General features: G+C 37.4%; 2 protein-coding genes across 2 annotated transcripts; both read left to right on the forward strand.

Moving 5' to 3' along the window:
- The first annotated feature begins 99 nt into the window (after window positions 1-99).
- Window positions 100-9,944, forward strand: lss (lanosterol synthase (2,3-oxidosqualene-lanosterol cyclase)). The gene is made up of 22 exons (XM_079822172.1): window positions 100-164; window positions 659-827; window positions 899-1,037; window positions 1,320-1,428; window positions 1,678-1,799; window positions 1,902-1,998; window positions 2,091-2,226; window positions 2,354-2,462; window positions 2,549-2,667; window positions 2,821-2,918; window positions 3,028-3,055; window positions 3,193-3,249; window positions 3,331-3,402; window positions 3,821-3,871; window positions 3,963-4,112; window positions 7,845-7,941; window positions 8,020-8,125; window positions 8,203-8,268; window positions 8,375-8,455; window positions 9,135-9,305; window positions 9,382-9,460; window positions 9,544-9,944. The coding sequence occupies exons 1-22, from the start codon at window positions 103-105 to the stop codon at window positions 9,679-9,681; spliced, it is 2,256 nt and encodes a 751-aa protein (XP_079678298.1). The 5' UTR covers window positions 100-102; the 3' UTR covers window positions 9,682-9,944.
- A 3,244-nt stretch (window positions 9,945-13,188) lies between these two features.
- On the forward strand, window positions 13,189-21,893 carry lmln (leishmanolysin-like (metallopeptidase M8 family)). The gene is made up of 17 exons (XM_079822175.1): window positions 13,189-13,485; window positions 13,991-14,088; window positions 14,181-14,211; window positions 14,332-14,414; window positions 14,555-14,672; window positions 15,468-15,646; window positions 15,761-15,866; window positions 15,952-16,046; window positions 16,903-17,020; window positions 17,110-17,217; window positions 17,298-17,374; window positions 17,504-17,614; window positions 18,095-18,227; window positions 18,812-18,971; window positions 19,073-19,203; window positions 20,067-20,277; window positions 20,635-21,893. Exons 1-17 carry the CDS (start codon window positions 13,357-13,359, stop codon window positions 20,733-20,735), a joined length of 1,989 nt encoding a protein of 662 aa, XP_079678301.1. The 5' UTR covers window positions 13,189-13,356; the 3' UTR covers window positions 20,736-21,893.
- Window positions 21,894-23,338: the final 1,445 nt, after the last annotated feature.

The following is a 23,338-nucleotide window of genomic DNA, read 5'->3' on the forward strand; positions in this document are numbered from 1 at the left end:
GGGATGAACTTTTACCGCTTTGAGAACGATCTATAGGGGACAAAGGACTACAGTTCCCAGACAGATTTAAAGGAGGCGTTTTGCGTCCCGATCAGCTGAAATATGACAGGTTCTTTTCAGTTTACAAGTTTTGCTCTTGCACTTACAAAGATGACAGAGGGAACGTGAGTACACATTTTCATATTTGTGAACACGTATGTCATTTATTTAAGAAACCAAACAAACCAATATAATATTTATGACTTTATATTTATGATTTTGTTTTTAAATTATATTACCATTATTAGTAGTCGTACAAAATGTCAGTGCCCGGTAATACAGACAATATGCATATCAGTTAATGTTGTCTTTATTATAATAAGATTTAAAGTCATTAAACTACAATGTCTTTATTTATTTATTTATTAACAAAGAGAATGTCAGTATTTCTACAAATACAGTTTTTACTGACAAACCTAACCAAACATTAAATAAAGTTATTAAAAAAGAAGGGATCTTTTGTTAAAGAAATACCCTTACACTTCCATTCATATTTGATACACATCAACATCTGTACTTTTTAAACATGCAAGGTTTGTTAATGACTTAAATTTTTTTATTGTGGTTTTATATTTTAAAAATGGCCATCCGAATGTGTAAAATGTAAGGTTTTATTCAGGTGTTTGCGGAGAAGGGGGGGCCCCTATAAGACTGAGCCAGTGACAGATCTCAGCCGCTGGAGGTTGTGTAATGTGGAGGGCAGACAGACCTGGAGGTACATCGAGGAGAAGGACAGCATGGACAGACAGCAGAGCATGCTGGAGTCTCACTCTCTGGGACTGGATACGGTAAACATTACATTACAGACAAATGTGTACACTGCAAAACATTTTTATATTCATCTTTTTTTTGACCTCAGGGTGAGTTTATCTCAGCGTCCCCTTCCACACACACTGCAGTAGAAGCTGCACTGAAGGGAATGGACTTCTACAGCCGCCTCCAGGCTGAAGATGGACATTGGGCCGGGGATTATGGCGGACCCCTTTTCTTACTTCCAGGTGATTTATCACTTAGCCGATTGGAAAGACTTTGTTTTAGTTATTATATGAAACCCATACATTATTGAATCTAATAAAGTAACCAATAATAAAGTAACTCAAATAAAAGTCTACATATAGTCTACATATATATATATATATATATATATATAAATATGCACACAGTGATAAATACAGGGTTCCCATGGCCCTGGAGAAAAACAGAAATATCAGAATTCAAAGCTATTCCCTTTTTTTTGTGTTAAATTTTCCTTTTATTGCTTATTTGTCGATGGATTTCAGGTCTGCTCATAACCTGTCATATTGCTAAGATCCCTCTGCCAGATGCATGGAAGCAGGAAATGGTTAGATACCTCCGCTCTGTGCAGCTGCCTGATGGAGGCTGGGGCCTGTGAGTAATATTACGAATTATGAATGAATTTTGAGAATAATGGGAATTGGGGGGAAACAATCCTAGTAAAAAAGTAAAATGCATTACAATAATTTGAGGTTAAATGATCATGAATGTAATGCTCAATCTTGCTAAATTTGTCCTAAAAACAGACTAGTATTAATGATATTTGTCGTTTAATGTCTAACTTTACTGGGACAATAATGGAACTTTATGACTTGATGATGAACACAGATATTAATTTTCCAGGCACATTGAAGACAAGTCTACTGTTTTTGGAACAGCACTGAATTATACCACCTTGAGAATTCTGGGAGTTGGCCCTGATGATCCAGATATGGTTCGGGCAAGGAATACTTTACACAGCAAAGGTCTGGGATTGCTGATATATAGACAGTCACATGTATGTTCATATGCAATGCAATGAAAGAGATCAAATGGTTCAGTCTCAGTATTGTTCTGCTCTGTTACAGGTGGTGCTGTCGGCATACCCTCTTGGGGTAAATTCTGGTTGGCCATCCTCAACGTATACAGCTGGGAAGGAATGAATACGCTCTTACCAGAGATGTGGTACATAGGGAATTTATTAGTTTACGGATTTATTGTAGCTTTTGTTTTGAACATTTATGTAGTTGCATTTGTTTTTCGATTCATTCTATCAGGCTGTTCCCTTCCTGGGTGCCGGCTCACCCCTCCACCTTATGGTGCCACTGTCGGCAGGTCTACCTTCCCATGAGCTACTGCTATGCGGTCAGACTGTCCGCCGATGAAGATTCTCTGGTGCTCAGTTTAAGACAGGTGAAGTTTCACATGTTCACCACTAGAGGCCAATCTGAGACCACTTTTAAAACAGGCTTGTTTATGCAGTTAACTTTTTGAACTCAAGTATCCAGTCACAGTTGTTGTTTTTTGGGGTTTTAAACAGGAGCTCTATGTCGAAGATTACTCAACTATTGACTGGCCAGCTCAGAGGAACAACGTTGCAGCCTGTGACTTGTACACACCACACAGCACCTTCCTTACTATCGCTTATTGTGAGAGAAGTTTGGCATCTCTGTAAAAATAATATTTTTTTCCCTTTAGATTTCAGTTAATAACACTCTCAAACATTGTCTTACAGTGATCCTGAATGTGTATGAAGCTCATCACAGCACTATGCTGAGAGAAAAAGCAGTGAAGGAGCTTTATGATCATATTAAAGCAGACGATCGCTTCACTAAGTGTATCAGCATTGGCCCGGTAAGAGAAAAGAGAAGACATTTTTGTTTTATGTAATGTAAAGTCAGCATGAAATTAATATTGATTTTCTTAATGCACTCCCCTAATCTTATGGTAATGTTTTATTAAAATTATTCATTATTTATTATTCATAATACCTATTTGTTTTCTCAGATCTCGAAAACAATCAATATGTTGGTACGCTGGTATGTGGACGGACCCACGTCACCTGTCTTCCAGGAGCATGTGTCAAGGATTCCTGACTACCTATGGTCAGTGTCCTGATTTTAATTATACATTGTATATATTTTATATAATTATTCTAATATTTGGTTTCTGTCTTCCTTTTTGTGGGGGGTTTTTTCTCCCCCAATTCTTCAGGATGGGTCTGGATGGTATGAAAATGCAGGTGAGATGCTGTCATGATGAAGAATCAACTTTTGGGTTCTAAAGTTTGTTTTATCTGATCAGTTTAACATTTTTAGTTTTATCACTAACAATGTTAATTGCAATTAGCACTCATTATTTATCATCTATTTTCATCAGGGTACAAATGGATCACAGCTATGGGATACTACATTTGCAGTACAAGCATTTCTTGAGGTATATATTTAATATTAATAAACCTGAAGCTGGCTCATAATTGATGATTTCTCTGATCAGTTAGGCTTGTTTTCTGAACAGGCAGGTGCCCAGGACGTCCCAAGGTTTACAGAGTGCCTCACACAAGCCCATCATTTTCTTGATCTAACTCAGGTGAGCATGATTAAATCTAATTTTTAAACATATTCTTCATTATTACAGCCTCTTTATATATAGCTTTAACTAAACTGTGCTGTGATTGTCAATGCTGCATTTGTTAATGTGTTAATCCAAATACATTGGAGTTCAAAAGTGTCAGACCACACTGAAAATCTTTTTTGCAACTGAAAAGGTTTTTTTGGGGTTTTGAAAAAATAAATCAAAGTAAAGTTATGGTATTTTTTTAGGAATTTTAAGGTCACTAATCAAATTTGTACATATTTGCGACATTTCTTTTGTACAAAAAAAGATTTGTTTTTATATATTAAAAATGCAAAGTAAAAAAGTATAAAGCAGCATTTCATTTGTGGTCTCAGACTGAAATGTAATTGTTGAGTCTATATGAGGTCTAACCAGTTGCTTATTACTGTAGATCAAAGACAATCCTCCGGAATATGAGAAATACTATAGACAAATGAACAAGGTAAACATTTGTGTATTACATTTCAACTTTCTTAATCATTCTTAGTTTGCTCTTAGATACTGTAATGAGTATGTGTGTTTGTGTGATTCAGGGAGGTTTTCCCTTCAGCACACGGGACTGTGGTTGGATAGTTGCGGACTGTACGGCGGAAGGGCTGAAATCTGTGATGCTACTGCAGGAGCAGTGCAGTTTCCTCAAAGAAAACATTCCCACGGAAAGACTCTGTGATGCTGTCAATGTGGTAAAAACCTTATTTGCTATAGAAACATGTTTAACATTCTCTGTCTGGTAAGTCTGGGACTTACCAGTGCAGAGCCACAATAAGCTGATTTACATTACACTTACTATAGGAACAATCCCCTTGGAGCAATTTAGGGTTAAGTGTCTTGCTCAAGGGCACAATGGCTTCTGGCTCACTCCTAATGAGCAAATCTCCCAGTTACCAGCTCTGAGCTTACGCCACTATGCCACACTGAGCCTCTTTATGAGTTAAATCTCATCAACATACAACATAGACCGTGTTAGACTGTCTTTAGTCCCAGTCTTTAATCTCAGTTCCTCATGTTCATTGAATCAGATGGTTCAAGTATAAGTTAAAGGGATAGTTCACCCAAAAATGAAAATTCTGCCATCATGTACTGACCCTCAAGTTGTTCCAAACCTGTATGAATTTCTTACAAAAAAAGAAATTCATACAGGTTTGGAACAACTTGAGGGTGAGTAAATGACAGAATTTTCATTTTTGGGTGAACTATACCTTTAATTCGGTTTAGTTTTTATCCATAGGCTCATGTTATACATAGGCTACATAGGGCAGCACTTCTCTAATGCTCATTCACGGCTTCCTTCCACTGAAGTCACAAAGTTAAATGCATCCAAACTCACAAACTGTGTAAAACACACTAATACAACCCGTATTCCGGAAATGTTGGGACGTTTTTTTAAATTTGAATAAAATGAAAACTAAAAGACTTTCAAATCACATGAGCCAATCATTTATTCACAATAGACCATGACATAAATGTTTAAACTGAGAAATTTTACCTTTTATCAACTAAATGAGCTCATTTCAAACTTGATGCCTGCTACAGGCGTGTTTACCATGGTGTAGAATCTCCTCTTCTTTTCAAAACAGTTTGAAGACGTCTGGGCATCGAGGTTATGAGTTTCTGGAGTTGGAATTTGGTCCCATTCTTGCCTGATATAGGTTTCCAGCTGCTGAAGAGTTTGTGTTCGTCTTTTGATGTATTTTTTGTTTAATGATGCGGCAAATGTTCTCTATAGATGAAAGATCTGGACTGCAGGCAGGCCATTTCAGCACCCGGACTCTTTTATGACGAAGCCATGCTGTTGTAATAGCTGCAGTATGTGGTTCTGCATTGTCCTGCTGAAATAGACAAGGCCTGCCCTGAAATTGACGGCATCTGGAGGGGAGCATATGTTGCTTTAAAACTTTTATATACCTTTCAGCATTCATAGTGCCTTCCAAAACATGCAAGCTGCCCATACCGTATGCACTTATGCACCCCCATACCATCAGAAATGCTGGCTTTTGAACTGAATGCTGATAACACGCTGGAAGGTCTCCCTCCTCTTTAGCCTGGAGGACACGGCGTCCATGATTTCCAACAAGAATATCAAATTTGGACTCGTCTGACCACAGAATAGTTTTCCACTTTGAAACAGTCCATTTTAAATGGGCCTTGGCCCACAGGACACGACGGCGCTTCTGGACTATGTTCACATATGGCTTCCTTTTTGCATGATAAAGTATTAATTGGCAACTGGAGATGGTATAGCGGATTGTGTTTACCGACAGTGGTTTCTGGAAGTATTCCTGGGCCCATTTTGTAATGTCATTGATACAATCATGCCGATGAGTAATGCAGTGCCGTCTGAGGGCCCGAAGACCACGGGCATCCAATAAAGGTCTTCGGCCTTGTCCCTTAGACACACAGAGATTTCTCCAGTTTCTCTGAAACTTTTGATGAGGTTATGCACTGTAGATGATGACATTTCCAAAGCCTTTGCTATTTGACTTTGAGGAACATTGTTTTTAAAGTATTCCACAATCTTTCACAGATTGGAGAGCCTCTGTCCGTCTTTACTTCTGAGAGACTCTGCCTCTCTTAGAGATCCCATTTATAGCTAATCATGTTACATACCTGATATCAATTAACTTAATTAGTTGCTAGATGTTCTCCCAGCTGAATCTTTTCAACATTTCTAGCTTTTTTCAGGCATTTGTTACCTCTGTGCCAACTTTTTTGAGACCTGTAGCAGGCATCAAGTTTGAAATGAGCTCATTTAGTGGATAAAAGTGTACAATTTCTCAGTTTAAACATTTGTTGTTATATATGAAGACTTCAGATGCAAAAGCCTCCAAGTCCGGTACTTCTGAATGCTGTAACTAAGTACATTTACTTGAGTACTGTACTTAAGTACACTTTACTTGTATCTGTACTTTACTTGAGTATTATTTTTTCTGTAAACTTTATGACTTTAACTTCACCACATTTGAAAAACAAATATCGTACTTTTTACTCCACTACATTTCTATCAAGGTCCTCAAAGTTGAAAGTCATTTCTGTAGCAGCTTTGAAAGTCAGTGGATGATATCTTTCTTCTTTAAAAGTTTTTTTTTTTTTTTTGCAGACAGCCTATCAGTAATCACTCTTGTATAGGGTCATGTGAAATTTCCCAACTTTTTTGAACACTGATCAGTTTATAGCAAAATGGAAGAAGCAGGTTCTCTGACCAGTTGTTGGACCCATAGCCATACTTAAAAAGTATGTTTCAGTTTTCTGAAAAGATTAGTTTAGTTGGCATACACTTGATGCATGTCTCATAAAATATAAAAAAATGTCAACGTCTGGGAGAAAGAGAAGAGTAAACAGTAAACCGAGAACACCGGATGTGTATCAGTGTATTGGATCCGGGCATTTGGCCTTAAAGTGACAGCAGCTTTTAATGGAGCATCACTAACTGGCTTAAACCACCATGATGGCATAATGTGCATTTATACAACAATGCAACAATAATAAAATATTGCATTGACTTAAAATCATTATTTTTTTTAAAGTACTTTAAAAACAAATACTTCTGTACTAGTCTTTTACTTAAGTAAAAATCTGTTTTTAGAACTTTCACTTGTAACGGAGTAATATTTGACCAGTAGTACTTTTACTTTTACTCAAGTAATAGAGCTGTGTACTTTGTCCACCTCTGGCTGGGATTTATTGGGTTTGAAGTGAAAGTATTTTATGAACGTATACTATAGGCTATGTGCTGCGGAGAGCAATCACTCAGTATCGTTATCTAATTTTTGACCGAAGTGGCTTTTAGAGGCTTTTGCATCTGAACTCTTCATATGATCTATTGTGAATAAATGATCAAGTGATTTGAAGGTCTTTTAGTTTTCATTTTATTCAAATTTCAAAAACGTCCCAACATTTCCGGAATTCGGGTTGTACACTAACAACTTTTTGAAAAAAGTCTCCTTTGTTCACCAAGGCTGCAATTATTTGATCACAAATACAGTAAAAACAGAAATATTGTAAAATATTATTACGGTTTAAAATAATATTCTATTTGAATATACTATGATGAAATGTAATTAATTTCTATGATGGAAAAGTTGAATTTTCAGCAGCCATTGCTCCAGTCTTCAGTCATATGATTCTTCAGAAATCATTTTAATATACTGATTTGATACTGAAGAAACATCTTATTATTTTCAATGTTGAAAATAGTTGTGCTGCTTAATATTTTTTGTGGAAACGGTGATCCTTTTTTTTTCAGGATTAGTTGATGAATAGAAAGTTGAAAAGAACAGCATTTATTTGAAATATAACATTTTTGTAACATTATTAATGTCTTAACTGTCACTTTAAAAATCTCAGATCTCTTACTAATCCCAAACTTTTGAACGGTACTGTACATTATTGTGTAAATCTCCCTGATTGTGTTTTAGCTGCTAAGCATGAGAAATCCTGATGGAGGGTTTGCCACATATGAGACCAAACGTGGCGGAAAACTGCTGGAGCTGCTGAACCCATCTGAAGTATTTGGTGAGCATGCAGTAAAATGTCATATTCAGTTGTCAGTGTGTTTTCCATCAATCATGTCTGATTTCACCTCTCTCTCAGGTGATATTATGATCGACTACACGTATGTTGAGTGCACCTCAGCTGTAATGCAGGCACTCAAACACTTTCACAGCATACATCCTGAGCACAGAGCAGGAGAGATTAGGTACAACCAAACACAATAATTCAGCATATTTCGTTTTGAAAAATCGTTTCATTAAACCACACCTCTTGATCACATAGGGCTACTCTTCAACAGGGGTTGGACTACTGCAGGAGGGTTCAAAGACCTGATGGCTCATGGGAAGGGTAGGCATTGGTGCATTTATTATCAGAGACATTATTCTGTTGCTGCTTAGTCTGTTTATGAAGTATATTGTCATTGGACACTCAGTTAATTTGCTGCTTGTCTTAGGTCTTGGGGAGTCTGTTTCACATATGGAGCCTGGTTTGGTCTCGAGGCATTTGCATGTATGGGCCACACTTTCCAAAATGGGTATGTTATTTGTTTCCTGATTTTGATGTTCAATAAAGCATCACTGTTCTTTTACTTTGCAGTTTATTTAAAGAGCCCCTATTATGCTTTTTCAGATATTTCCTTTCATGCCGTGTGTTTTATAGCTGTTTAATATAAAAGTTTTAAAGATCAAAGTCCATGATAAAAGAGTTATTGTCTCCCAACCAATTCTTAACTGCATGAAATGAGTCATCAGTGATTCCAGCCTTACTTCCTGTATTAAGTTGGTTTGTAACACATTTGCATAATGTCTGTCTATGGTCTACATTGGCTGCCCATGAACAAGAATGCCGTTGTTACTGTTCGTATCACTGTGTGTACAATTGCTGATGAATCCTCTGGAGTTGAAGATCAGATATGATAATGAGCATTTCGTTTCCGTAAACGGTAGATCAATCACAACAGACTAGGCCATCTGATCAATCAGAGCAGTGTAGGCTCTTGGAAAGGAGGGGTTTAGAGAGACCTGATCTTTTATCAAACTGTTTCAGACACTGAGAAAAGAGGTGATGCTGCAATGTATATTATGAGAAAATTCAAGTGTTGTTTGACTTTTGATGCATGTAAACCTGTTAGGAGACCTCCAAAACAAAATTAGGAACCTTTGAAACAACATGGTAGGGACACTTTAGCAACCTCATTCATTTATTTTCTGCAGATCTGTTTGTGTGGAGGTGAAACACGCTTGTGAGTTCCTTCTGTCGAAGCAAATGGAGGATGGAGGCTGGGGCGAGGACTTTGAGTCATGTGAGCAGCGATGCTATGTTCAGAGCAAGAACTCACAGATCCACAACACTTGCTGGGCTTTGCTAGGGTTGATGGCTGTCAGGTAACATCAGAACCAGTGGTTTTAAGATGCCTCTACAGAAGTGCATCCTTAACTTACTAAAAAATCTATTTTTTAGGTACCCTGACATCAGAGTGATTGAGCGAGGCATTGCAGTTTTGGTTGATAAGCAGCTGCCCAATGGAGACTGGCCACAGGTGAGCAAAGCTGTTCCCTGGTCTCTAAAATTCAACTGAGTTCTCTCAATCTGTTTAATAAAATGTACTTTCCCTCTTTTCAGGAGAACATTTCTGGAGTGTTCAATAAAAGCTGTGCCATCAGCTACACCTCTTACAGGAATGTGTTTCCTGTGTGGACGCTGGGCCGCTTCTCACGGCTTTACCCCTGCAGCTCACTGGCTGGGAAACTCAAACTCTAAGGCAGATATTGTGTACCTGTGCCTCAAATAAGCAGTATCTGACACAGCCTATAGACGATTCTTCTTTGAAACAAACCTGTTTGCTGCTCTTTAGAAAGTAGGACTGATATGTCTAGATTTGTTTAGAATATTATATACAGAAAACTTTATTCAAATCATTTTGATTTTATTAATTTTTTTACTCATTTAACCGTGGGACCAAGGCTTTGTATTCTGTAGATGATTCTGTACTCAAAAAATAAATAATTTTATATTTTGGCTTATCTTTTTGCATTTATCTTCTTACTGTGTGTCTGAATTATGTTTTATAATTGTTCCTATGGTTTCCCATGATTAAAATCAGATTGGAGAAATTGTTGGTCAAACTGCATACTGCTCAGGGCTGCGTTTCCCAAAAGCATCATAGGCCTAAGTAGATCGTGGACCCATTGCCTCCAATAGTTTCTACGATCAACTGGGCTCACAATGCTTTTGTAAAACGCAGTCCAGTAATGTTGGTAAAAATACTGGTAATTATAAATGTTGTTCAAGATGAACACCACTGAATTACTATGCATCGTAATGAGGTCATGAAACCTCAATGTAGCATACTATATTAAACTATATACAGGGCTGCCAACTTTTCAAAAAAACGTGGAGTGAGATTTGGTGGGGCCAACCAAAATTTTGCCACACGAATGAAACGAGCAAACTCAAAATGTTCAAGCGTCAAACTACTCGCAAATAGCGCGATTTATTTGCAAAAGTCGCATCTGGTGTGAACGCACAGTAAAACACCTACACATTTGTTCTTAAGATACGCAACGATTTATTTTGGAACTATTCGTTGGCGATATAGAGCAAAATTTCAGAATGTCAAAAAGTCTTGTTTTTTAAATGTAGCGGAATCCTGATGTTTGGGGAAGCACATTCCTCGTCTGATATGTTGCTTATATTGTTATAGCTAAATAGAAAACAAAACCTGCAGGAGATTTTGTTTGTGAATTATATTGTTTCAGAAATGTGCTTTTCTTGTAATATCTGTTGACTGAGTTTGGTTGAGTGGTGTTATGCTTAATAATAAACTGTAGGCTATGTCCATCCGCAGCTTCACTTGCTCCCGTTTATGATGCACCAGCTGCAAATGCTAAAAATTATAATAAATATATTTAATATAATATATAAATAAATAATAAAGTGGACAACTCGGGATAAAGTGCATGCAGAAAAGGCCACAGGGAGCACCTTTGCCTGTTGGTTCCCGCCAGGAGCCGCATGTGTCCATCGGGTCCCAACAAAGAGGAAAACTTAGGATCCCTGAGTACCTGATTAAGCATCTGCAAGAGGCCTCTTTAGAAACTGCCATGCCTGCCAAGTCTCTAGAGAGGGTACCTGTGGCTGCCTCAAAGGTGCTTGCATGCTCCCCACATGGAGCACCCATTCCAGACCAGATTGCAGGCCAAAACTAAAGATCCCTGAACCACTGAGATCTGAGCTGCTGCAACAGGGAGCACCTGTGCCCGCCAGGTGCAAACAGGGAGCAATCGTGCCTGCCAGATCCACACAGGGAGCACCTGTTCCCATTGGGTCCCAACAAAGTGGACAACTTGGGATCTCTTGAGAGCATCTGACTGAGGATCTAAAAAAGACCTCTTTTGAAGCACAGATGCCCAACAAGCCTCTAAGGGCACCTTTGGCTCCCATGCCAGGAGCCAAGTTTTGGACCTGGCGGGCACAGGTCCTCCCTGTGTGGATCTGGCAGGCACAGGTGCTCCCTGTTGCAGCAGCTCAGATCTCAGTGAGATCTTAGATAGTCCAAAACTTAAGATCCCTGAGCCACCGAGGCAGGAGCTGCTGCAACAGAAGCCTCTAACCCCTTTCCTAAAGATAGAGCCTGTCTGTTGCACAACGGTTATTGACACAATCTCCGAGTGGAGACATGTTACAAACCCTGAGCTGCGGAGCAAAGAGCTGCTAAGGCAGCGTTTACAAAATGCCCCAGTACTTGTGCCTGCCTCAAGCCTCAGAATCCCTAGGCAGCAGAGGGAAAAGTGGGAGCAGAAGCAGCAGAATATCTCAAAGGGAGTGTCTGTTCCTGCCAAGACCCTACAGTGAACACTTGGTTCACCGTGTTCCCCACAGCAACCACCCGGCTCTCTCCAGGGAGCGCCCATGCCCAGTTGGAGCGCAGAAGCTCCTGTAAGTCCCTTCTATCTCATGTATTTACTTATTTTCAGATTTATTTAAAAAACAGTAAACACTGCCTTCAACTATGCTACTATGTTTTCTAGGTCCTCTATTTAAAATCCTTTTGTATTTCAAAACGATAAAAAGATACAGCTTTAGATTTAGTCTGAGAAGCACAAACCTGTCCAGTATTGCACGATTATATGCATCTGTTCCCTCAACAGGCACCTCAACAAAAATGATGTGTGGAAATTGACAACTATCAAGCTCCACAGATAAGCACTTCAAAACTGAACCAGAGGACTCTGAGCAGCCTTCAGCCCTGGACCCAGCTGACCCGGAAAGGAGCATTGGTTAGACTCCTTTCTCTCATTTTTACTTAGGTTTAGAAATTAAACGCTTTAATCAAATCCTTTTTTATAACAGACCCCTCATATTGAAATGGTAGAAGCAAGTGGTCTTTAGATTAAGAATCACTCATTAAACCTGGATTATGTCTGTTCCTTCAACAGGACAATGCAGGTGTGGACCACCAGTCACCCCCACAAAAAAAGAAACAAATGGCAATGGACCAGCCGTCGGATCCAGGCAGCATAGACCAAATTGATTATTTATGTAATATATTCACCAAATGTTGTGTCATTTTAAATCTTTAAAATGTTTATTGTGTTTGTACATGCCTTATATGAATGCATGTATAATAAAAAAATAAATATAAACTGTATTTATTTATTTGTCAACGACAACACACATTAAGTAGCACTGGTGTCATATCAACAGATTATTTTCATCTGCTGTCACTGCACTGATTCAATTTACACACTAAGCCAATAGCATTGGAACAACATTCCTATTTTACACAATTTATGCCTGAAAACAATGTGTATATAATACAACTGATTCACTATTGAATTATACATTTTTCTTGCAAACAATCAGATAAAGGTTTGTTTAAAAAAATAAATAAATTGACAAATTTAATAACTTTTTCTATAAGTGGACATTTCAAGCTTTCTATACACATATTTCTCATGTGTAGAGAGAGAGTTGGCAGCCCTGCTATATACATAATCTTTTAGCTATTTTTTCTCTTTTTTTTTACTCATTCTCCAAATATTATGTGTTGTAATGTCTATTTTACGCAAAATTGAGTTTATTGAAAATAACTTTTGTCCAAAATAGACACCACTCTCTGAAATATGCAACATATCGGTCATGCGACCAGTCTTAAATACATAGTAATATGTAGAAGATTTGTGCAGTATATACACTATTATTATTATTATTATTAGTAGTAGTAGTAGTAGTAGCACATTTATGTTGCAAGCGGACTTTTATTTTGACACGGTGATGCATTGTTTCTGCGTTCACGCTGATCTGGGTTTATGGGTGAAGCCGGTTTAACGAAGTGCTAATTTTCTCACAGAATATCCCTCAAATTTGTGCGATATCGAAGGGCTTTTTGCAGGATGACAGGACGGAGATATGACTGTTAATGTCACGGTTTAAATGATGGCGTCAGGATGGCGGCAGCCTCGATCAGTTACAGCTGCTTTACTCCTTAACACCATCATCATCTTCATCAGCACCGGCGCACAGACCCACACCTGTGACCATAAAGTGCCCCTGCCTACAGAGGTCAGTCCCTCTTATCTTTTTATCTTTCTTCTCGCCCTCAAATATGAGATTTGTACCAAACTGTTTGGCTGTGCCTTTATCATGTCATGTTGATCTTTCCCCCCCAAAATGAATGGTGCCAAAGGTTGTCAAGTGTCAATCTGCCTAAGGTCTCCTTTTGTCTTCCACAGAAGAAAGAATGTGACATGAAGGTGAATAAATTGACATATTTTTTTGGGTGAACTATCCCTTTAAAAGACATTTATCAGGATGGTGTCACATTAAAAGGATAGTTCACCTTAAAATGAAAATAAATAAATAAATCATTGAATGGAAGCCATTTACTCATCTTCATGTTGTTCTAAATCTCTATTAAGTTTTAACTCAAACGAAATTGTATAGCTGTCCAAACTTATTTTTTCACTTAATAAAAGTCACCCCCCCCCCCCCCCCAAAAAAACCTTTTTAAATAATATTATTTTACCAATACTTATAATAATCTAATCTCTGCTGTTTGCCCTTCTAGGTGATACATAACGTTTTTCTAAAGCCAGATAGATTGATCAAAAGAAGTACTGAACAGCAGTTAAAGATCCAGATAGAGTATGACTCCAGCTTGGATGGGTTAGTTATTGTTTTATATTTTTATTAAATGCAAAAATACCACATTATCATGCCCATACATTGGCTTCACATTGTCTTTACTGCTCACACAGGTTAGATGAAGCCAAAAGCAGCCTTGTGAAGGTATGTTTTGACTTCCGTGGACAAGATTTTATAAGTCAAATTATTTGTTAAATCTTTAAAATGGCCTTCACCTCTAAATAGGATGCATGCATTATTGATCTTTTTCTGCTTTGTTTCAAGGACAAGCTCCTCCCACAGGCTATTGATTATCTTCAGAAGGCCTTTAGGGTTCGTAGGCAGTCAGGCCCAATTTTACTGAGCAGGTAATTCTCTTCTGAGCTAGTGTTGTCTGACAGCAAATCCTCTTAAAATTGCACTCGTCTCTGCCCTTCTGGATGCTTGGTGGTTACTTAATCTAATTGGTGTCTGTTTTTAATCCCTATGTATTTTTCTTAATTATTAGGCAATGTAAAACCAATCAGTACCTTAGGAAGAGAGATGATCCGCACCGCTACTGTCAGGGACAATGTGCAGACATCACCAAGTGTGGCCCAGTTGTTGTCCCTGAACAACATTTGCAAGTGGGTACTTATTTTTATTACAATATTTTTTTGTCTGTATATATAGTATAGCTGTTTCTTGTTGCATATAAACAATATAGATTAGTAAATCCAAAAACATCAAGACAGTGATTTTGTACTCACCAAATTTATAGTCTACCCATTGGCGTATAATAAGCAGCATAGTATTAAAATCAAGATGTGTCTGTTATCAGCCAAATATTTTAAGGTGTCCTATTTTAAAATAGGGTCAGAATTTACTTTGTGAGTTGTGGGTGTTGAAAGGATGAGGCTTTACAACAGAAATAAGTTCAATAGGAATGGTGCATTAACATAATTCACAGGAAACTTAAAGCAACACAGTGAAACCAGGAAACCTGTGTGTGGAGTCTCTTTGCAGTAAAGTATTGAGTATTTCTGTTGCAGCATGGAAATGTTTGAAACATCTGTGTATTTGACAAATATTATTTAACACACTTCATCTGTGACAAAGTACGCAAATGCCACGCAAAGGAAGCAAGTTGTCAGAAGAAATTAGTGTTCAACTCCTCTCCTTATTGTAAGCGGCAAATCTCGCCAATTAGTTAAATCCAGCCATAATTGGTGCAGTTATTGGTGATGTAATTGGTGCCGTTAGAGTAGCTTGATGGTTTAAATATTAATTTTTGTGTTTGAAATGTTATTATAAAAAGGATCTACTTAAATTATTCAGAAATATATACAGACGTAAAGCAACGTTTTTTAAAAAAAATTTATATTGATAAATATAATTATATTGCATGTAAATATGTATATGAAAAAGTTCTTCTCTTTTAGCAATGCAGGGTTTGCAATGAGTCTGGAAAGTCCTGCGGTCCCTTCGGTCCTCCTGATGGTGAGGGGGTGGCGAGGGCAGATTTTGTGCTGTACGTCAGTGCAATGACCACAGAGCGATGTGGACAGGAGAACATCGTAGCCTATGCAGCGTACTGTCAGCTGGAGTCTGAACTGGACAGGTAATGGCAAGAATTAATGAAGTAGGAATGTAGGTGATTTTGATGTACTTTTCGTTACTCTGTGTGCACAGTCTGGTGTGCTGCTGATACTAAGCAAAGCATTTCTTAATGCAGGCCCATCGCTGGATATGCCAATCTGTGTCCCAATATGATCTCGACTCAACCTCAGGAGTTTGAAGGGATGCTGTCCACAGTCAAACACGAGATCATACATGCGCTGGTAACGAAATTAAACTCTGCACATCCACTTAAAGAGACTATGAAAGACCTTCACAGATTGTTCAATTATATGTCTTGTTTCTAAGGGTTTTTCAGCAGGACTCTTTGCCTTTTATCATGATGATGATGGGAAACCTTTGACACCGCGTTCTGCGAGTGGTCTACCTGCATACAATGAAAGGTTATGCTTGTATATTCATTTCAATTCAGTTTGAAATATTATGTAAAACTATTTACATAAATATACAGAAGTATCATGCCTATTTAATGTAATGTTTATTGTAGTAAAAAATGTGTGTGTGTGTGTAATATATATATATATATTAGGGCTGTCAAAAGATTAATCGCGATTAATCGCATCCAAAATAAAAGTTTGTGTTTACATAATATATGTGTGTGTGTACTCTGTTAATTATTATTTATATATAAATACACACACATTCATGTATATATTTAAGAAATATTTGCATTTATATACTGTATATACATTTATTTAATCTATAATATATATAAATTTAAATGTTTTATATAAAAAATATTTTTTTTCTTAAATATATACATGCTTGTGTGTGTATTTATATATAAATAATAATTAACAGAGTACACACACATATATTATGTAAACACAAACTTTTATTTTGGATGCGATTAATCGCGATTAATCTTTTGACAGCCCTAATATATATATATATATATATATATATATATATATATATATTAGATAGAGAGAGAGAGAGAGAGAAACATTATAAAGCAAACACCAAAATCGGTATGGAACTTGGTTGAAAAGGTTCTTCCACTGCTCTCAAATGTTAGTCTAGAGACCTGTAAGTGTATGTGTGTGTCCGATTTTGCTGTGTTTGCCGTTTAATGTTTCTCTTATGCAACAGAAATAGCAGCGCTTATCAGTTATCACCAGTGCAACCTCAAACAAATTTCTGTCGCACCGGCAGGACAAGAGGTCACAAAATGCGACCATTTAGTCACAGCATAGACCCCTGACATACACTGTGTTTATTTCTATATCTCTCTCTCAGTTTAGGGTTATATCAGTGGAGTGATAAAGTCATTATAAGAGCAACTCGGCTGTGGGACATTCGTGGTGGCCACATGGTTCGACACACTGTCCATCTTTTGGCCACCCCACGTGTAGTGGCAAGTATATATATATATTTATTTCCTTTTAAAGGAACACCATGTATATAGTCCATTGAGCTACATGATTTGTTTCGATGTTTTATCAGGAGGAAGCCAGGAGACATTTTAATTGCCCCATTCTAGAGGGCATGGAACTGGAGAACCAGGGAGGTGCTGGAACAGAGTTCAACCACTGGGAAAAACGTCTGTTAGAGGTAATGAAAGGTACATTTAACAGTTACAGTGTCAATACTGTCAAAGTACTATTTTTATTTATTTTATTTTATTTTAATAGAATGAGGCAATGACTGGATCTCACACCCAGAACAGAGTGTTTTCCAGAATTACTTTGGCCATAATGGAAGACACAGGGTAAGAGAAGTATTGTTGCTCATCGCTAATGCAGTTGATTCATATGTGTGATTCATATTTAAGTGGAATTTAAGCACTAGAATTATCTTGTCTTGTGATTGACTCCTCTGTGCTATCTTCTGTTTTAAGGTGGTACAGAGCCAATTATAGTATGGCAGAGAACCTGGAGTGGGGAAGAGGTTTGGGCTGTGATTTTGTGATGAAAAGCTGTAAATTTTGGATAGACCAACATCGCCATACGTAAGCTTTTATACATGAGATGCATAAAATGTATACATATATAAAATATATACTACCACAAACAGATATATCCAAGAGTTTCATGGTGTATATATATATATATATATATATATATAACACACCATGAAACTCTTGGATATATCTGTTTGTGGTAGTAAGTGACTGACTTTTATGCATTGCAGCAGCTGCTTTTATCCAAAATGACATACCAGTGCATAAAAACTATTGATTTTACCAATTCATGTTTTCTGTAGGAATCAAAACTTGCGACATTACTAGTGCTACCGAAACAGATTATGAATGTTGTACATTTTCACCAGTTCTTTATTTCACATTCGTCCCAATGTCTTATTGTACATTTATCTAGAGAAATTGGTTTTCTGGTTCATTGATTTAAATATATAGTATAGTGGAAAAGATTTGGCCCACTGATTGGACACATAAATCCTAATGGGGTTTTTCTTTGTGTGTTTGAAACAGGAGGCCAACACTGAGCCCTTACTGTGATTCTGTGAGGAGCGCACCTCTGCAGCTCACCTGCAGGCAGGACCAACTGGCAGTGGCTGTGTGCAACCTGCAAAAGTTTCCTCATTCACTTCCTGCAGAGTATCATGTAAGATCAGCAGAAATGCAAATATAAGTGTACGGGTGAAGAGCCTGAGTGTAATCTTCACTCTGTTGTCTGCTGTTCCCACATTAAAATATTATAAACGTTAACATTGATTTACTGTAAAGCTGCTTATGTGTAACAATGTGTATTGCGAAGTGACTTGACTGGGTACCTGTTGGTTACTTTTTAATTGTGTAAGTCCATGCTGACTGCCGTTATAGAAGGTTGATGTAACACTTTACAATAAGGTCTGATTAGTTAACGTTAGTTATTGCATTAACTAACAATGAGCAATACATTTGTTACAGTATTTATTAATCTTTGTCAACATTAGTTAATACAAACACAATCATTCATTGTTAGTTCATGTCTATTAAATAATATTAACAGAAACAACTTTTGATTTTAATAATGTATTAGTACATTTTAAAATTGACTTCTAAAGCATTAATTAATCATTGTTATTTTCATTATTAGTTCATGGTAAGTAATGTGATAAACTAATCTTGACTAATGAAACCTTATGATTTAATCAATCTTGTAACACTTTACAATATTCAATGTGATAAACCCTCTCCATCCTGTAGTATTTTGACCATATCCCTGGCGTCTCTGAGGAGGATTTGTCAGCATATGGAGGGGCTGTGGAGATCGCAGACTACTGTCCCTTTAGCCAGGAGTTTAGTTGGCACGTGGGTGGGGAATACCAGCGCAGCTCTTACTGCAGGATACAGGAAAACCAGCCTGGTGAGATGCCACTCCCTCACATTCTTTCAGTATTTTTTTTTTAATGTAAACTCTTCTTCCATTCTACAACTGTTGAGACTATTGGGGTTTGCTTTTTTTAGCCACATGGAGAAACTATGGGGCAGAACAGTACGGCCCAGGATCAGTGTGTCTGTACCAAAAGTCAGCATTCGTAATGGAGCAGTGCACCAAACGAATGACCTACCCAGACTGGGGCAGTGGTTGCTATAAGGTAACGATATATGAGCTGTGAGGGGTGAACTCATTAGATATGAAATTCTGTTAATAAGTTTGGGGTTGGGAAGATTTTTTAAATGTTTTTTGAAAGAAGTCTGTTATGCTCACAAATTCTGCATTTAGTTGATCAAGCAAAACAGTAACATTGTGAAATATTATTGTAATTTAAAAGACCTGTTTTACCATTTTAATGTACTTTAAAATGTAATGTATTCCTGTGATGGAAAAGCTGAATTGTCAGCATCATTACTCCAGTCTTTAGTGTCACATGATCCTTCAGAAATCATTCTAAGATGCTGATGTGGTGCTCAATAAACATTTCTTATTATTATCAATGTTAAGAAAGTTGAGAATTTAACTCAAAACATATCTCTTTAAAATTGCCTATTCTACTTAATGTCACATGCTTTTCAGTTGTTTTTCTTTTATTTACTTATTTATATTTTAACAGTTTTTTAAAATGTATTATTGTATCTTTGTACGGTGTCCTTGAGTGCTGAGAAAGGCGCCTTTTTAAATAAAATGTATTATTATTATAATTTTTGTGAAAACTGATCATTTTGTTTTCAGGATTCTTTGATGAAATAAAAGTTCAAAAGAACAGCATTTATTTGAAAAGGCAATCTTTTGTAACATTATAAATGTTTGTAATGAAACATTTGATCAATTTAATGTTTCATCCTTGCTGAATAAAAGTATTAATTTCTTTAATTTCTCGAAATGCTAGTGTGTGTGTAAATAATATTAGAGTAAATAATAAAACTATTTATTTCCTTTTGACTTTGAACCAGAGCATTATATTCCACAACATGGGAAAAGGATGATTTATGTGTACTGAAACTGATTTTTGTGATGCAGGTGACTTGTACAGCCCAAGGGTTGTTGGTTTGGGTGCAGAACGAGTCCTATCCATGTGTTCGTACTGGTCAGGTGATCAGCGTGAGCATACGAATGAATGGATGGGTCTACAGCGGGCAGCTCATCTGCCCCAACTGCTCTGACTTCTGCAGCGATTGCCCCCTCCCTCATGAGATACCCCCTCTAAACACCACCAAGAGTGCTCGCTTAGGTGAGTTACTGTTTAACATGCTTCACATAACCACATTAGCTGTTTCCATCCACCTATTTTTATGCGCATTTTAGGATATCATATAAAAACACTGGATGTAAACACAAAGATTCACAAGAAATTCTAAAACCTGAGGTGGATAAATTTATTAAAATATGAAAGTTATTTTAAATTGTAGTAATTCACACTATTACAGTTTTTACTGTATTTTTCATCAAATAAATGCACCCTTGGAAACCAGTCTTCCAAGCTTTTGACCGACAATGTACATAGCAAGGTTCAAACAGAGTAAAAGTATGTTTGCAAAAAAAGATTAATGCATTTCATATTATAATATATATTTTTTTACCCTCTCAGATCCTTGTTCCAGATCTTCCTGTTTGGTGGTGAACTTATGGCAGCTCCTGTTATCTCTTACTCCATTGCTGATTGGCTTCCTCCTCTGTGGCAGGGACTGAATTTAGTCCTGGTGGAACGGAGGAATACGGACGCCTTGCTGCCACAGGCTTCCCTTGAGGTTTAGCTGCTGTGGAGGGCAAAACAGCCCTCACTTCTGTAGTGTAGTCTGCAATCTAATAACTGTTCTCTCTATGCAGAGGTGTGGACTGTAGATGTGATTGAAAAGCCATTGATTGCACTCCTCCTCGTCTGGCTGTCAGGTGTCAGCGAGCTGTAGATCCAATGTGAAGCCATAGTCATGGAAGCTGCGGTCATGCAGCACGGTTATGCAGGTGCTAATCAATGTTCTCTTTGTCTCTCTCTCTGATGGACCTGTAGCATTTTGGGTCATAAAATAGGCGTCCGGCTGAGAATGATGGGAGATATTCTCTCTAGTGTTCAGCTCATGGTGCTCTTCGGTTGTTTCGTGAAATTACTTGCTGGTAATGTTTTGATCAGCATATATCAGGTCATGTGACTGACGATGCTTGTGAATTTGCATGGAGAATGGCAGGTGAGATCTCTGTTAAGGTTAGTGAAAGTTCTGAATTTAATTGTTTTTTGATTCATTTATAAAAACTTGAATGTTGCCATTGTGGAAGATGAATACGTTAGAAGAGGTTTAAAAGCGTTTAATTTAATTAATATACAGTCCAGAAGTCTGAGATTACGTTGAAAAGCTGGGATTTGTTTTTATATTTTATTTGTAGATATTTTAGGATTTTGAGAAAATTCAAAATAGGAAAAATGTGGTGAAATATGAAGAAAAAAATGTATCATGTCTTTACAGCTTGAGTGCTGCTGTCATTTAAGATATTGTGAAATTTATTAACATTTTTAATTCAACTTTTGACTCAAATTGTTATGATTTCTTTTGTAAAACATTTTGTACTAAATTCAATGGCAAAATAATGCATTGTCATTAGTGGTCTCAGACTTGTGGACCTCATTGTACATGTGTATTTTAGTTTGATCTCAACTTAGTTATCAAATATACAAAATTCAGCTTTGATTAAAGGTGCAGTATGTGATTTCTGAGAAACACTGTTGATATTAGAAATCAACCTAAACACACCCCTCCCGCCCCCAAAATGCATGAACATGCAATGCAAGAGTGGATGTCTCTTTATCATACCAGAAGCAAAGCGAAATAAAGCTTGGATGACAAACGAACAAGGAAGAACAAAAAAAAACAGAGTACACAAGAATTTACAGGCACAATATGTAGGATTTGTAGATTAAAATATCCAAAAACCAATAGAACAATGTTAGTTACAAGGTTAGACTTTTTGTTTGAACCGCTTGTTTTCTTGATTAGCGTTTTTACCATGCCTCAGCGACAACACTTTGTCAAGTGGCTAACATAGCATAATCAGAGAGCTCTTTCTCCATCATACAATACATTTCAAAATTAATTGCATGTCATTTAGCAACAATCATTTAGTCATCCTGTTTTTATTAATATGATATTCTAAGATCGATCTAGATTGCTGCAAATTGCAAGAGTCTCTCATACCAGCCACCGAACACACGGAGTAACATTATGACATAACTTTCAACACACTCAAATGTATTCAGGATGATTGTTTTAACTGTGTAAAACCGCACTGCGTTACCCCATATACGCAACAAAAAGAGCGGAAGTGGCTGACTGCAGCATAAGCATAATTAAAGCTCAGAGACCTGTGTTTTGCGCAGGTCTCTCTCATTAGCATTTGCACCTAAAGGCTCTCTGCGTGTCCTGCTTCATACCACGTGCTGCTTCATAATAAAACTTTTATACATTCGCTCATTCATGAACATGATTTCTGCCTGAGTCCGTCGGATTCCTTTCCATCGGCTGAGGAGGTGTAGTGTCAAGACTACAACTCCCATGCTTCCACGCTCATTCACGGCGTCATCAAGCTAAGCCTTTGTTTTGAATAAGCGACCTCTAGCCACGAAACTTGCATACTGTGCCTTTAAGCAAGGGTTTGTTGTTAGTCACCAGCAGCACACCAGCTTCAGACAAACACTCACACTCAAAACTGTCCTCTTATAGCTAACATTACAGCAACTTGGTTTTGTGAAACAGCAAAACTGTCCTCTTATAGCTAACATTACAGCAACTTGGTTTTGTGAAACAGCAAAACCAATGTTACTCATGTATGGAGCAGAAACAATGCATCCACTGCTTCCGTTTTCAGGCCTCTCCAGCGCTGGAAAGCTTTTTTAAATACTAACGCGGATCCTAAAGCCCTTGCCTGATCATAACGCTTCTTTTTCCAGTGATATTCATATGACCTTTTCTCATTTGTAATGTCTTCAGCCATCTCTCTTTCTACAGATCTTCTTCAAATCTCCCTCTTGCTCTCTCTCTCTCCTCGTCATTATGAGTATAAACAGCCCCTACTGATGATTGGCCACAAGTGTGTTGTGGTGCTCGGTCCGATCCACTTTCAACAGCGTTTCTCAGAAATCGTTTACTGCACATTTAAGACTGATTCTTTGTGAACGTTGACATGGGTTGCCACATTGAAATGTGTTTGGTCCTAAAGGGCTGTCCTACCAAGGCTGCAGATTATAGATCTTTGTTTTCTAAAAATCAACTCGTTTAAGAGCCCTTGAGAAAAGTGTTTTTTGT

The sequence above is a fragment of the Gobio gobio genome (assembly GCF_949357685.1).
Source record: "Gobio gobio genome assembly, chromosome: 7".
NCBI classification, from domain to species: Eukaryota; Metazoa; Chordata; class Actinopteri; order Cypriniformes; family Gobionidae; genus Gobio; species Gobio gobio.

What these genes read in the sequence shown, in the direction of transcription:
- lss (XM_079822172.1), top strand. Translation starts at nt 103, where the DNA reads ATGACAGGTTCTTTTCAGTTTACAAGTTTTGCTCTTGCACTTACAAAG. An exon ending in AGGATTCCTGACTACCTATG is followed by an intron (nt 2,919 to 3,027) that starts GTCAGTGTCCTG and finishes CCAATTCTTCAG; the next exon opens with GATGGGTCTGGATGGTATGA. An exon ending in TCTGTGATGCTGTCAATGTG is followed by an intron (nt 4,113 to 7,844) that starts GTAAAAACCTTA and finishes ATTGTGTTTTAG; the next exon opens with CTGCTAAGCATGAGAAATCC.
- lmln (XM_079822175.1), top strand. Translation starts at nt 13,357, where the DNA reads ATGATGGCGTCAGGATGGCGGCAGCCTCGATCAGTTACAGCTGCTTTA. An exon ending in GATACAGGAAAACCAGCCTG is followed by an intron (nt 18,972 to 19,072) that starts GTGAGATGCCAC and finishes TGCTTTTTTTAG; the next exon opens with CCACATGGAGAAACTATGGG. An exon ending in CACCAAGAGTGCTCGCTTAG is followed by an intron (nt 20,278 to 20,634) that starts GTGAGTTACTGT and finishes TTACCCTCTCAG; the next exon opens with ATCCTTGTTCCAGATCTTCC.